The sequence below is a fragment of the Chaetodon auriga genome, chromosome 3 (assembly GCF_051107435.1).
Source record: "Chaetodon auriga isolate fChaAug3 chromosome 3, fChaAug3.hap1, whole genome shotgun sequence".
Classification (NCBI taxonomy): domain Eukaryota; kingdom Metazoa; phylum Chordata; class Actinopteri; order Chaetodontiformes; family Chaetodontidae; genus Chaetodon; species Chaetodon auriga.
In genome coordinates this window covers 17275575-17288744 of record NC_135076.1, presented here as the reverse complement: position 1 = coordinate 17288744, position 13170 = coordinate 17275575, and the positions used below count along the sequence as shown (strand labels likewise).

At 45.3% G+C, this 13170-nt stretch overlaps 1 protein-coding gene across 6 annotated transcripts in view; it reads left to right on the top strand.

Annotated features, from left to right (window-relative positions):
- The window catches only part of ttll7 (tubulin tyrosine ligase-like family, member 7), a 68121-nt gene extending 63362 nt beyond the window's left edge, over positions 1–4759 (top strand). For 2 of the 6 annotated variants that reach the window (XM_076725879.1, XM_076725876.1), the window contains 2 exons: positions 3224–3328; positions 4092–4759. In XM_076725879.1, coding sequence (XP_076581994.1) covers positions 3224–3284 — 61 coding nt within the window. In that variant the 3' untranslated portion in view covers positions 3285–3328; positions 4092–4759. Of the gene's footprint in view, positions 1–3223; positions 3426–4091 lie in introns of those variants that run through there. The other 4 variants (XM_076725875.1, XM_076725880.1, XM_076725878.1 and 1 more) reach the window with 4 other exon arrangements.
- The last annotated feature ends 8411 nt before the right edge of the window (positions 4760–13170 follow it).

Here is a 13170-nt window from a genome sequence, read left to right as displayed (position 1 = left end):
GCATCAGTGCCGTGATCAACCTAAGCACTGCTCTCTTCTTGTCTCAAGAAGACAGAAAATGGCTCGGCTTTGCAGCGTGTGGTTTTCAGATTCACAGCACAAACGAGTCACATCTCTCCATCAGGCATGCAGGGAACAGTCGCAACCCGCCGCCACTTCAGATAGCCGAGAAGCAATTAGGATTATTTTCTCATTGATGCATAAGCTTTATATATGAGAGGGTAAACTGTGTGTGTATGAGAGTGTGTGTGCGCGTGTGCATGCGCGTCATGCGACTGTTATGCAACAGTCCCTCATCCGTCCCTCTTCAGTGTTTCACACTCAGCTAACCTCGAACTCTTTCTCTCGAGCTGTGTTCACATTCAACTGACGCGTGAATTTGAAGGACAGGCTTACATATATTAGGTCTGTTTTGAAAAAATACACAGTATTTTTCAGATGCCCATATGTCCATTCAAACAGCTTTCTGGTTGTCCATACTGGCTGTGAGGAGACGCCTTCCGGTGGAAGAGACGGGGGACAAAATCCACAGTCTTTGTTCTCTGAAAAAAGAATTGTTAATACTGCCTTCCCATTGTCTGGGGAAACACAAAGAGGGAATTTTGTACAAAAAGGCTTGATTTTGAAGATATTTGATTTGTCTAACTCAGACGGCGGACACCACAAAATGCATTATAAAGCATTTTTGCATGGCGAGAGGATTGTGGATTTTGTCCCACATCTCTTCCGTTAGAAGAATAGAGCAATAATCACTGCAAACAGTAAGCATGTGTGGGCATGTGAGCACTGTTTAGAGACATGCTTGAAAAAAATGTGAACCTATCCTTAAATGGACAATTTGATACTAAAAAAATGATGAACTTTCTTTGATCAAGTCAGCATCGCAACTCCACTGAGCCAAGCTGAATGTCAGATAAAAAGAAACAGAGAAGCAGTGGATCAAGAACTGACTCCTATGAAACGAGCCGTTTTAAATGTGGAATATCCCAATGCACCAGCTGGTGACCAGCAAGTTTCACCTCCTCCATTCAGCTTTTCCAGTTCTATAAGCAATCACACACACAAAACGACTGTCTAGACGCCCAGTTTGGCAGACGTCCACATTCTGAATACTTCAACCACTTCACATGTTAAAATCAAAGATCATATATGCCGGCAAATTTGGCTCCACGCTGTCTCTTGTGCATGTGCACACACATATACACGACACATACACCCGCAAAGCTCTTGGCAGCCTTTGGCACACGTCAAAGTGGGTCTGTTAGCCGGGGTCTTTGGGGTCTCCATTGTTGACCACACCTGCCCGCTCTCGTTCAAGCATCCTTCCTCTTTCGAGTGTCCTGATCGGTGTGTCAACAGCCTCGTGGGTCTTAGAAAAGTCCTTCAGTCTGTGTGGGCAGATGAGAGGAAGTAGCCAAATAGCTCCACTAATGACTTTCTTGTTAAGCCTGGAATTACTGTCACTACCCAAAGACAATTTTCCCATGATGACAAAAGTTTCAGATTCTATTAACTTTCATCTGTCAGAAAAGTGTGGCGGTAATTAGGGTTAATTGGGGTGTTGAGCTAAATGTGGGCTGCAGATAACCTTCAAGCCTCTTTGTACCTCTTGGTTTAGGATTGCGTCAGCTATCGTGGCAGTGGATGGAGGATCCTTAGTCATGGCCTCTCGCCTTGTCTGGCCTCCTCTTCATTCACTGTGGCAGTTGCATCTCGATGGAGGACTTAAGAGTAGTGGGGAAGGCCTGTCAGTGGGAACAGTGGTAGATTGTAGCCTTGCATGTAAGGACCAGCGCAGGAGAGTATCTCTCTGTCTCCCTGTCAACTGATGGATTGAAGCAAAGCACACATGCATGAACAAGCCTCCCCCTGGCTTTCAAGCATGCACGCTGTTGCCAAGACCTTCTTCATGATCAAAAGGAGGACGAACCTGGAAGATGCCGAACGAGGGTCCAATTAAATATAGCCTGCAGAGACAGCGGCTGCTTGGACGTGAGGAGCCACCCCCACACCACCCAACCTCTCACCACTACAACCACTGTGATTCTTTCTGTGAGCAGAATATTCTCAAAGTGAATAGCAGAGGATCTCTGAAGAACACACACTCGGCCCCCAATGAATGTTCAATATTTGATTTTCTTTCCTTTTTTTCTGCCATTTCCATGCCTGAGCTTGGGGTTTTTCAGTGAAAACCTTATGGAAATGGAAGGGAGACAGGAGAAATCGCACCACGAATCCATGAGCAGAATACCAATGGACGTATGGAGAATCTCACAGAGGAGGGTGATGGAATAAGGTGCCGAGTGGAGAGGGGGGAGAAACATAAGAAATGAATCCACATAAAATCGTGGCATGAAATCAGTAAATGTCACTTTGAAGAGCCACTGAAAGCAAAGCAGCTCCCGCCCTCGTGTTCTCTGGGTGTGTGAGTGCAGGAGTTTAAGAAGAACCCTCACCAAGTCCAGTCAGAGCCGCAGAAGATGTGCTGGAGGGATACCTACGGCCCACTTGAAGCCGTTTCAAGGACACTCTCGTTGGACTAAATGAATTTAATTTGAATCCCTCGTAACTCTCCTGGGTCTGGGGCAGTGTTGAAGCGGACGCCCTCAGCGACATGCGCCTTTTTTTTTTCCTTTTACGGTCGACTTTAGAAGAAGCCGCTCTGCTAATTTGTCCAAGAGCTATTTCACAAGGAGAGAGAGCTGTCAGAGGAAAAAAAAAAAGTATGCTATCTCTGCAGCAGCTTGAAAGAAGATATTATTTCTTCACTCTGTAATCCTCAGCCCCAGTGGCTCCCTTTTGATTAGATTGTCACATCTTAAACACGTCCACAGGGACTATTTCTTTTGACCATTGTACTCATTTAACTAAACGAGTATTAGATGTATTTTTTATTAGCTAAAGATCTTTGCTGCACATGTGGCAGGAAGGTCGCATAATGTATAATATCACAATATGACAAGTGTGCTTCACAGGCCTATAAATGTAAGTCATTCTTCCAACTGATCAGTCTGGAAGAATTCAAACTTCCCCTGTCTCATGTCTTCTGAACAGCACCCCCGACATTTGTATAACCTTCAGTTAACCTTGTCCAGGACTTGATCATCTCATCTGACATTGCTCTGACAACCATATCTGACTCATTTCCAGTAACTAAGGAGGATGGGAGCAGGGTTCAGCCCCTCCTGACTCTATCTCAACCTGACGCTGGTCTCATTCTCAGGTACTGGAACGCTGTTAGCAGGAGCTGCCTCACTGCTCTGTCTCGGTGGAAGGTGTCATAGAAAAGTCTTAGAAAGGTACTGACGTCTATGCCTCGGAATGATAGGTGAGGATTTTATGTTCATGATACCAAAAATTTAAGGGTCAAAGTTGAAACATTCAGTTGTCCTGAAAGAAAAAAACGGTCTGCTTCTGACAGCGTTGGGCCCATCATTGATTACTCTCATGTAAGCTAATTAAACTGGAACTGATGGCACTGTGTGTATGACATTTTAGATTTGGACATTACAACGATCAATAAGTCAATCAACAGAAAACAAATTGTTTTCTATTTTGATAATCTTCAGCTATTCTTTTGAGCAAAAATGCCAAAACGTCTTCATAAATGACAGTAAACTGAATATGTTTGGGTTTTGGACTGTTGGTCAGACAAAACATCTGAAGATCTCATCCTGGTCTGTGGGACTTGTTTTTCACTGTTTCCTGGCATTTTATACACAAAGATTAATCAGAGAAAAACTGCATATTAATCGCTAATGACAATAATCGTTAGTTGCAGCCCAACACAAAAGTCCTCAGATCATATGTATCTCACAATTGAAGCCACATCCTTTTTCCTTTTTCTCATTTTCAAGGGTGATGTCATAATACCTTGTAATCATCGGGCCATTATTAAAGGTGAAATGTGCAAATGAAGATGGCCGTAAATGGTAGAGTCAATAGATGAAAAAATGGGCAATATGTGGTGTCGGTGCTGAGCACTAATGCCGCCCTGACCTCTAAAGTGTGACCTTTGCATATCTAATCCTCTCATTATGTTCATCCTTTCCCCTAATCCCTCCGTCCCTCGCTCTTGTCCGTCTGTCCAGGTATCTGCTGCCAGTGACCTCCCAGTTCATCATGAAGTGGCCTTCGTCCAGCTTTGGCCGCATCTCTTCGGCCCTGCCACACTCACGCAGCCTTTTTGCCGCCAGGATGGGCCACTTCTGAGGTCACCGTGGCAACCCTGGCTTCTGACACCTCGCCTTTTGACCTCGACACCTCCCGTCCCCCCGACTCTCACCCAGCCAAACTCCGATCTCAGCAAGTCCGGTCTTGATCTGAATTTGGGGGCAGCTCTGGACACTGGATGGAGCCTCAACATTGGCCAGATCCCCCCGTGAAAGACCAACAAAGAAAGGCCAGGCGACGTGGGATTGCTAACGGGCCTTGTTTCGATTAGTTTGGACCTGCCTAGACCAGCAGACCACCTGTACCCTCAGCCCCTCCCGTTAGCCCCAGTAACACCAGACAATGGGTTTACTCCTCTTTTCTCATTGTAACTGCTGTATTATACCTACTCACTGTACAGTTACAAGTCATGGTACTGTAAAAGAATAACAAATACTAAACAATGCAAGGATTATTTATTTATGTACTTACTTATTTTGTAAGGTATTCCATGAATGCAGTGAATGCTGATGCAGAATGCAGTGATGGAATGATATCAACAAAGCTATCCCTTGTTTGAAAAAGTGGATGTAAAAAAAACAAAACAGCAACAACAAAAAGCTTATTTTTGCTGGCGGTTGTCAGACATTTTATTTCTGAATTTAATTTATTTCATAACTTATATCAGAGGCTTTATGTTTCTAAATGTTTTAACGGTCACTTTATGTTCTAGTTTTTCCAGCAGAGGTGGTGCCCAGAGAACTCCAGATGTTTAACTTTGAATGCTAATGCTTCATGTTTTACCTGTGTGATATTAAGTGCAGCGCTATTAAGCAACACAATGTTTAGAATGTCAGCGTAGTAAAGCCAAGCCTCTTCGCCTCGTAGAGAACGAGCCGACTTCGACAGCGTCATGAGCCAAACACAAGTCTCAGCGAGCGGCCAGCTCCTAATATGCACTTTGCAGTTTGTCACGGAACGAGAGGGTGGGTGCACATTAAAAGTAGTGTTTGCATGCTTAGATTTTAGCCCCTCACCCAGATGTAGTGGTTAGGCAGAGGAGCTGCGTTCGGAAAATACTTGAAGCTTTGTGTTGTCATTAATTATTGTGTCTTTGTGTCGGCTGCACTCAGAAGAAGACACTTCACTTGTAGATCTGTCGTCGTGAGTGCGGATGCGTTCAGGATAATAAGGATGTGTCGCACCGCTTAAGAGATTGTGCAGCACGTCGAATGACTCGGCTCATCAGCCCAAATGCGGAGATTTGCCTGGGATGAGCAGCTGCAGCCTTTTCCAGCACCGCACTGTAGGTACAAGTGCCAGGGATATCATGGATGTGCCAATAATAAGCACATCTACTTCATGTGTTCGGTTGGGTTTTATTTAAGGTTAATATGTCATGAATCTACTGTAGGACCTCAGTTAAATACAGTATTAAATGTCTATAGGGAGAGACGCTGTGTTATATGTTTAGTAGTTTCTTGGCTCTGTGTAGTTTCCCATGAGATGATCCACTGACTAGACTCCTAAAGATGGTAGTCTGTGCGCAGACTGTACACTGTGCAGTTTCTACCATTAACTCTGACTGTGTGCTAAATCTGCTCAAACTGAACTCTCCCCACACACTCAACATCAGTTCACAATGCCAAATATTTTTATTTTGCCTGATTTTATTTGTGTTATTTAAGAGTAGTACTTTTTCATCGGAGGTAAGAGATTTTTAATTTTACATAGCAATAAAATGTTTCAACAAACATTCCTCTTTTCTGTCGTTTGTGTTCTCAGCATCGAAATCACTGGTCCCCGACCTCTTTTTTTAAATTTTTTTTTACACTGCCGGCTTTTCTTAAATTGACAGTTTTATCTAATAATCCTCTGAACACACGAATAAGCCTCAACACTGAGTAAGAAAACAACAGCGAGAGAGAGGAAAGTGCACGTGTGAAAGAGCAGGCAAACATAACTTTACTTGGTCTGTATTTTTATTCCTGTTGAATATTTATTAACTGATTTTACTAAGAATCATTGTGCTGCATTAATGGGTCTGTAGAAGCTCATGTTGAGGAAAAATGCAGCAAACTGTGCTGAGCTCGAGGTAATGACCACACAAGGCTATAACAACCTTTCAACTAATAAAACTATTAGTCATCCTTTTCCTTTTCTTTTCAGAATAAGATATTTTCTTTGTAAATGATGAGCTAATGTTGTGAAGCCTGGTGTCAATCTGGGCTGAGGATCTCATTTTTGACTGCAAACATGCAGAAAGGTACATTACAATTCAGCAAGTCGCTCTTTGACGGGACAACGTCAATATTTTTCTGTTATTTTTGAAAAGATTAATTACCTGAGATAGTATCGTTGAAAGTCGGAGCTGCGAAACAGATAAACAGGTAAAATCAAGCGGAACTAATTATAAACATTGAATCTAAGTGCTGTTGAACTCTAACGGGCTTCCAAACTTCCTGTCCACCTGATATCCATTACTGGAGCAGCTCTCGGGGTATGTGGGTCAGCGTCTCAGTGATACCGCGTTTCACGCCGGAGGCCCCTGCGGACAGGTGACACTCCTGAACTGTCACTCGCCACAGAAATGAGAGTGTGCACCCAGCAGCCCTTGCTTGTTCCGTCTTGACCTGAACGCCGCCCTGCACAGACGTGCGCGCGTGTGTGCACATTAGCGCTCAAGAAGAACGAAGCGGGTTTTATTTAGCCCTGTAATAGCAGCATGGCGTCCAGGTTCTTGCGACCTTTCCACCCCTCCTTCCTCTCTCCATCCCTCTCTCCCTCCCTCTTTCTGTCAGCAGAGGAGGTGCGGGGCTCGACCTTGAGGCTCTCCGGCCTCCGCCTTGGCTGCGGCAGAGCAGAGGCTGACAGTCTGGCGCTGCGACCCCGGCGCGCTGTCCAAAAATATCTCCCCCAGCAACGGGGCTGCGCTGTTCCGTCCTGACCTTTCCACTCGTCACTCTCCTCAGCCCCATCAGTTGCTCCATCCCTTCCTCCCCTACCTGTGCCTTGTCCAGGCCACTGTCCAGTCTTTCTTTTTTTCTTTTTTTTTTTTTAAACCAACACCCCCATGACCCAGTTTCAGGGCCCTGAGCCGACCTCTCCAGCTTAGAGAGTAAAAACGCGACTGGGAGCTGTGTGAGAGGTGGATGGTTCAGATGAGATAAGGAAGCACGCACACACAAACACACTCTCGCGCACAAACACAGATGGCCGGGCTTCAAAAATCTGCTCTTTTTTTTTTTTTTGCTCTTAATCCACTATTTCAAATGACATGGAGGGAAAAGAGCAGTGTGATTTGTTCTGTAATTATGAGCGCCTGAGTGAGGTGTCCAGAGGCACGGCTGCCCTCCTTTTCCTCTCTAGAAAAGCTTTAAAAGTGGAGCCTGTGGTGGTTTGTGTGCTTTCAAATGACAAAAGTGACCTTTCTTATCAGACAAATACTGTCTGTGTATGAAAAAGTGTGTGTGTGTGTGTGTGCGCAGATTATGTATCTCTCCTACACACAGTGTGTGTAACGGCTGCATGTACTGTATGTGTGTGCATAGCGTGTTCACACATGTTCACTGCTGTGTTTTATTAGTTTTTCGGGCCTCACACCTGCCTCTGCGTCCTGACATTTGTGTTGTGTGTGTTTTATGTGTATTCTCACAGGGACACATTCAATGACACCCGCCGCAATACATTATCTGTGGTGCCTCGTTTACAACATCTTTGCTCTCAGCAGGGGTCCTGCCTGTAACTGACACATAAACCAACAGATAAACACATGCACACGGAGGAGCCTGGACGGTCTTCACTCAGCTCGTCCCAGCGGCTCGGGTTATTTACTGAGCACACACACGTTTCGCTCCCTCGGCAGCATTTCCAGCAAATTAAACTAAAATATATTTTAGTGTGGGTCAAACTTTTCAGGCAGGGTGTAAAATGATTAAAGCGTCATTTCTGGTTTGTTAGTTTGTTTATTAATTCACCCGGTGGCCATATTTGTTTGAAATTAACAACAACATAACATAATTAGGGGATGATTCAATAATTAGTGTTGTGAAAATTGTGTAGTTTTCTTACTGTTCACGTGGGCCTGAATTTGGGTTCACGCCGAAATGAGGACACCTCTGATTCATTCGCTCGTCATAAAATGAATCAAGAATTCATTTTAGAATTGAATTTACGTGATTTCTCAAGCAAAAATGACAGCCAGTTTCAGCTTTAGCTCAAATGTGGTGGCTTCTTGTGTGTTGGACTGTTGTTCAGACCAGCAGGTCCCACAGCGGGTGCACATGGAGGGGTGCCATCAAAGAGCAAATGAAGGGGTGCAGAGGTTTGTAACACTCTGGGACTCACTGTGTTAGACTAAAGAAGCCATTTAAAGGTGTCACCTCTGGCTTTGGGAAACGTGTGATGGCCATCTTAAACTATTTTTCTTCATGTATTACAGAAAAGTGATCTGCAACTGCAACTTGCTCAGTTCAGCTTTTCAGCCGCCTTTCAGTCAAATGTGGAAAACATCTGCTGGTTCCAGCTTCTCGAACGTGACGACTGTAAGCTTTTTCTCACCGTATGTGACCAGACACGACATTTAGGCCACCAAGAGCTCTGGGAAATCACTTTTCAATATCATCTGACACTTTATAGGCAAAATAACAGCAGATTAAACAAAACAAAAATAATCATTTGTTGCAGCCAAATTTTCTGTTTTATTTAATAATATTCATGGTTTCAAAACACAAGCGTGATGCGAACATTGAAGGGACGGTTGAAGAATGAGCAGAGTTTTCTGATGAAACAGGTTGGATGTGATCCACACCTGCATCCCATCACAACCCTGGGAACAGCATTTGTCTCAGTGACTCATGTCTCAGTGAATGTTTAGCTTTGCCCACACACACACACACGCACACACACGCACACAATGCTGGATATGGAGCTACTTCAAGGTGATGTGTGTTTATTCATGCAGAGGTCACCATGTTTTTGTCTTTCTTCAACGAGCACAAAAGGGAACATTAATCAACAAACTAACTAGAAAATGTTGCATCCTGTGTAATGGAAAAAAATAATCTTCCATTATTTTGTTTCATGGCCAAACACACACACACACACACACACACACACACACACACACACACACACCTCATTGTGCATCACTCTCCATACCCTTGGTTTGCCCTGTTTGAATTTTAATGGTAAGCCGGTGTTGGTTTGGTGAGCCTGAGCGTGAGTCCTCCAGTGTTTTCCTCTTTGATCCACCCATCAGCTATCTTGTTTTTGTTATTTTTTTTTTTTTCACCTCTGTTTATCGGGGGAAGAGCTGTGCTGAGCGTGCACGCTTTTCCAGCTCTGCTCTGTTCACACTCACACCTGCACACCTGCGAGCTGCGCGGTGACCGCTGGCTGCTGTTGGCTGCAGAGCGGTCACATGAGGTCTCGCGGTGGGCAGCGGGCTACTCGTTCACCTTCCCTGCCACATTTTTTACACACACAAACAGATTTAAATTTAAACCGGTCATCTCCTACGTGTAAACCCGCCTCGCTAACCTTTACGGACCCGCCGGCCTCGGCCCGGGCGTACCTCTACGCGGAGCCGCCGCATCAGACTGCACTGCACCACTTCCAAATGTTAACCTTGGTTTCAACACTCAAGGAGTCTACAGTACTTTGTTCCAGCCACAGGGGGTTATAGATGAGCACAGTTCTGCATATGGCCATCATTCACAGCCCCGGGCTCCCCCTGAGTGTGTGTCTTGAGTGTGTGTAACAAATGGAGCCGAGCAGTAAAGGTATTAATGTGAGGGAACGAGCCCTGTGGTTGAAGTACAGCAGGAAGTCACTTTCTCTCCCATATGGCCCTAACAAGATGGAGAGGAGCAGGCAGGTGCGAGCGGTGGTCTGCACCTCCGCTGGCTGGATTAGCACTTCTGATGGGAGAGAAGAGAAGAAGACGATCCTCGGCGTACGCTGTCATCCCCCTCCCCACCACTGCTCCCCCCCACGTCTTCTCACCTCCTCTGTGATCACTGCTCTCTGCCCCTCTCTCTGCAGCGAGTGTGAGAGGGGAGACTCAAAATGAGAATAAATGAGGTGTGTGCAAGGCGTTCGGCCAGTGCGCCTGTTTGTGTGCGTGTGTGCTGGCGTGCACGCACGCATACCTGTGTGCACGCACGCATACCTGCCTTCTATCGTGTTCAGATCTCTTCCTCTGCTGCAGTGTCGAGCTGTGGAGCCAAAAGACCGTCCGGGGACTCTTCATCCACTTGCTGCTGAGCGCCCCGGGGGATGGATTGAGCCTCGCAGGCTGGGATATTATCAATACACCCCCTCCAGGCAGCCTGGGAGACAGGAGACGGAGCCACTGACTCACTCTGCCTATTAGTCTACTGCTGAGCATCAGCGTTAGAGGGAACAGCTGGTTTGACTGGAGCCACCCAGTCCTCCATCTTTGTCTCCTCGTGGATCTGCCTCAGTCACTCTTCTCCCTTTGTTTGTTTCCTTCTTCTTCCTCTTCATCGTCCCAATTTGCGGTCCCTCCTCTGGCCTCGCTCTTTCTCCCACACATCTCTTCGTAGTCTTCACACCATCCTCAGGCTCCTTTCTTGTTCTCTCCCCTGCCTTTAAGGGTGCCAAGGTGCAGCCCACTCCTCTAATTACATGTGCCCTGCTCTTTCTGAGAGCCGTGCTTCCTGCTCTCTGCCCAGACTCGCGTCACCGTCACTCCTCCGTGTTGTAAATCTCCATCTCCAGTTTGTTTCAGAGTTGCTTGATATTCCATTTGCGTACGGGGGAGGTTGACCTTGTATTTGCATTTTTCAAAATTGTAGTAGTTGAATCTGTCCACGTGTTGAACGAGAGCCAAACAACTGAACATGAGGTTTCTGTGGAAAACGGTTCGCTGAGAATGCGCCGCAGCCTCTGCAACAGATGAAGATTCAGATATAAATGGATGACCATACATATTTCAGCACGCTGTAATATATAAAATATGGGCCCAATGAAGATTTCAGGGTAATGGCTGCATCACTCACTGAGATACTGTCTAATGTTCAACCTCATGGTCATTTTGAAGATTTCCCCCTCGTCGCTGCCAACGACACAAACGCCAGATCATTCCCAATCTTGGCTCCAGCCTTGATGATTCGCAGGGACAGCTCTCTGGCCGATCTGCTCTCAGCAGCTCCTGCACGAAGGAAACTGGAGAAAGCCTGCGCAAAAACCACAGCTCAGCCTCTGGAGCCAGCAGCCATTTTGAAACCCTCTCAGATGGCTTAAACAGCCAAAGCCGTGACCTCATCTCTGCTGAAAAACACGAGGAATTTAAAAAGGGCGACCCTGCGAACCTCTTAAAGCTGCACGCTTTTTCCACTCCTACGTCTGCGAGCCCTTTTTCCTTTTCTGCCTCCACTTTACACGTCTGACTGTCTTTGTTTCAGCTCCTCACTTCCCTTTGATCCACAGATCTTGTGCGTTTGTGTCTGCGGTCTCACCGTGTGCCCTGTTCATTTGTGTAAACGCAGAATATTTCGTGTGTGTGCGCTCCGTCCAGAGTGGACATGTTGTGACGTTCTGCCTCACAGCGTTTCTCTTAACTTAGGCTGAATGCAGGACTTTTTCTTTTTTAAACTGGAGAGGCTAAATAGCACGGTTTGGCGAGATTAGACTTCCCAGATTTAGTGAGAGATCTGTGTGTCAGATGTGGCGTGTGCGCATTCGTGTTCGAGTGTTTATGTGCGTGCATGTGTGTGTGTGTGTGTGTGTGTGTGTGTATTGTGTATTTAGGCAAATCAGTGTTTGTGTTTCACTGGCAGTGTGGTAATTTTGCATGAAATCACTTCAGTAAATATAGCTGTTATGTTGCTCCCATTATGTCTCAGAAAGCCAGTCTTTTGAAGCTGACATTTTAAATATACGTACCCACAGGAAGACGCGCGCCACTCAAGGTCCCTCAAACTTCTGTTTCCTTTCAGCGGTGGCAAAACTCGTGTCGCAGCTGCTCAAAATACTTTTGAAGTTAAGGTGGTACATCAAAGTAGCTTACGTAAATGGATGACTAAAAAACAAACTTTCTTTCAAATGTAAGGCTGACGTTAATTAGCCTAGGTACTCAATGGGAGCAAATTGTTCTAGAGTATCTGCAGCTTTTCAGCAACTGAACAGGCTCAGTTTTCGATAATTAGTGGAGCATTCTCACAGCTTCTGAAACTGGGAATAATTGGCTTCTCAGACTGCTGGTGTGTCTGTAGCTCTCAGCTTGTACAGCTTCATCCTTGAACCCGATGCCTTGCCAACGCTACGTCACGCAGATGCTAATTGACATTATCAACATGAAAAGCGTTCACGTCCAACACCTACAAAGTTCAATACAATTACATAAAACCTTGGAGAAATCATCCATATGAAGCCTTCTTATAATGTCAAGCACTCAGAATGAAAGAGGTGTTTTTTTTGGTTTTACGCCCAGTGGTGGCAAGTAACCAAGCAGGCTGACCTCAGATCTGTACTGTACTACTTAGAAAATATGCTGCATTGATTAGATTAAAAATAATGAATAAATATAATGAATAAGTGAACCAAGAGGAGCAAACAGGAAGTGATACAGTCACACATCCTGTATCATGAAGCATCCATGAGGTCTGACCTCACGTCATGCAGTACTTTAGTGCTTCTCATGTGTGGATTTATGTTGTCTGGTGACATAAAGAGCTCAAAAAGAAATAACTGATCATAAGCACTGTTGGTGTTATTAGACTGCAAGTCGACCACACAGTATGAAAATGACTAACAGGCAGATACCAGGCCGGCGACGGGCGTCTTCTACAGTGATATCATGGAGAGTTTTACCGTGTGGTAACTATGTCACACACCTTTTAATGGACTTAATGAGCCGTCAAAGTACATCAAGAACAAACAGTGCAGGTTTAACTGTTTTTGACTGTCTGATCAGGGAGAATCCCTGAACTCATACACTCACAGACTGACATCACAGGTGTTAACATGGCCGCCAAATGATTTATACAGATG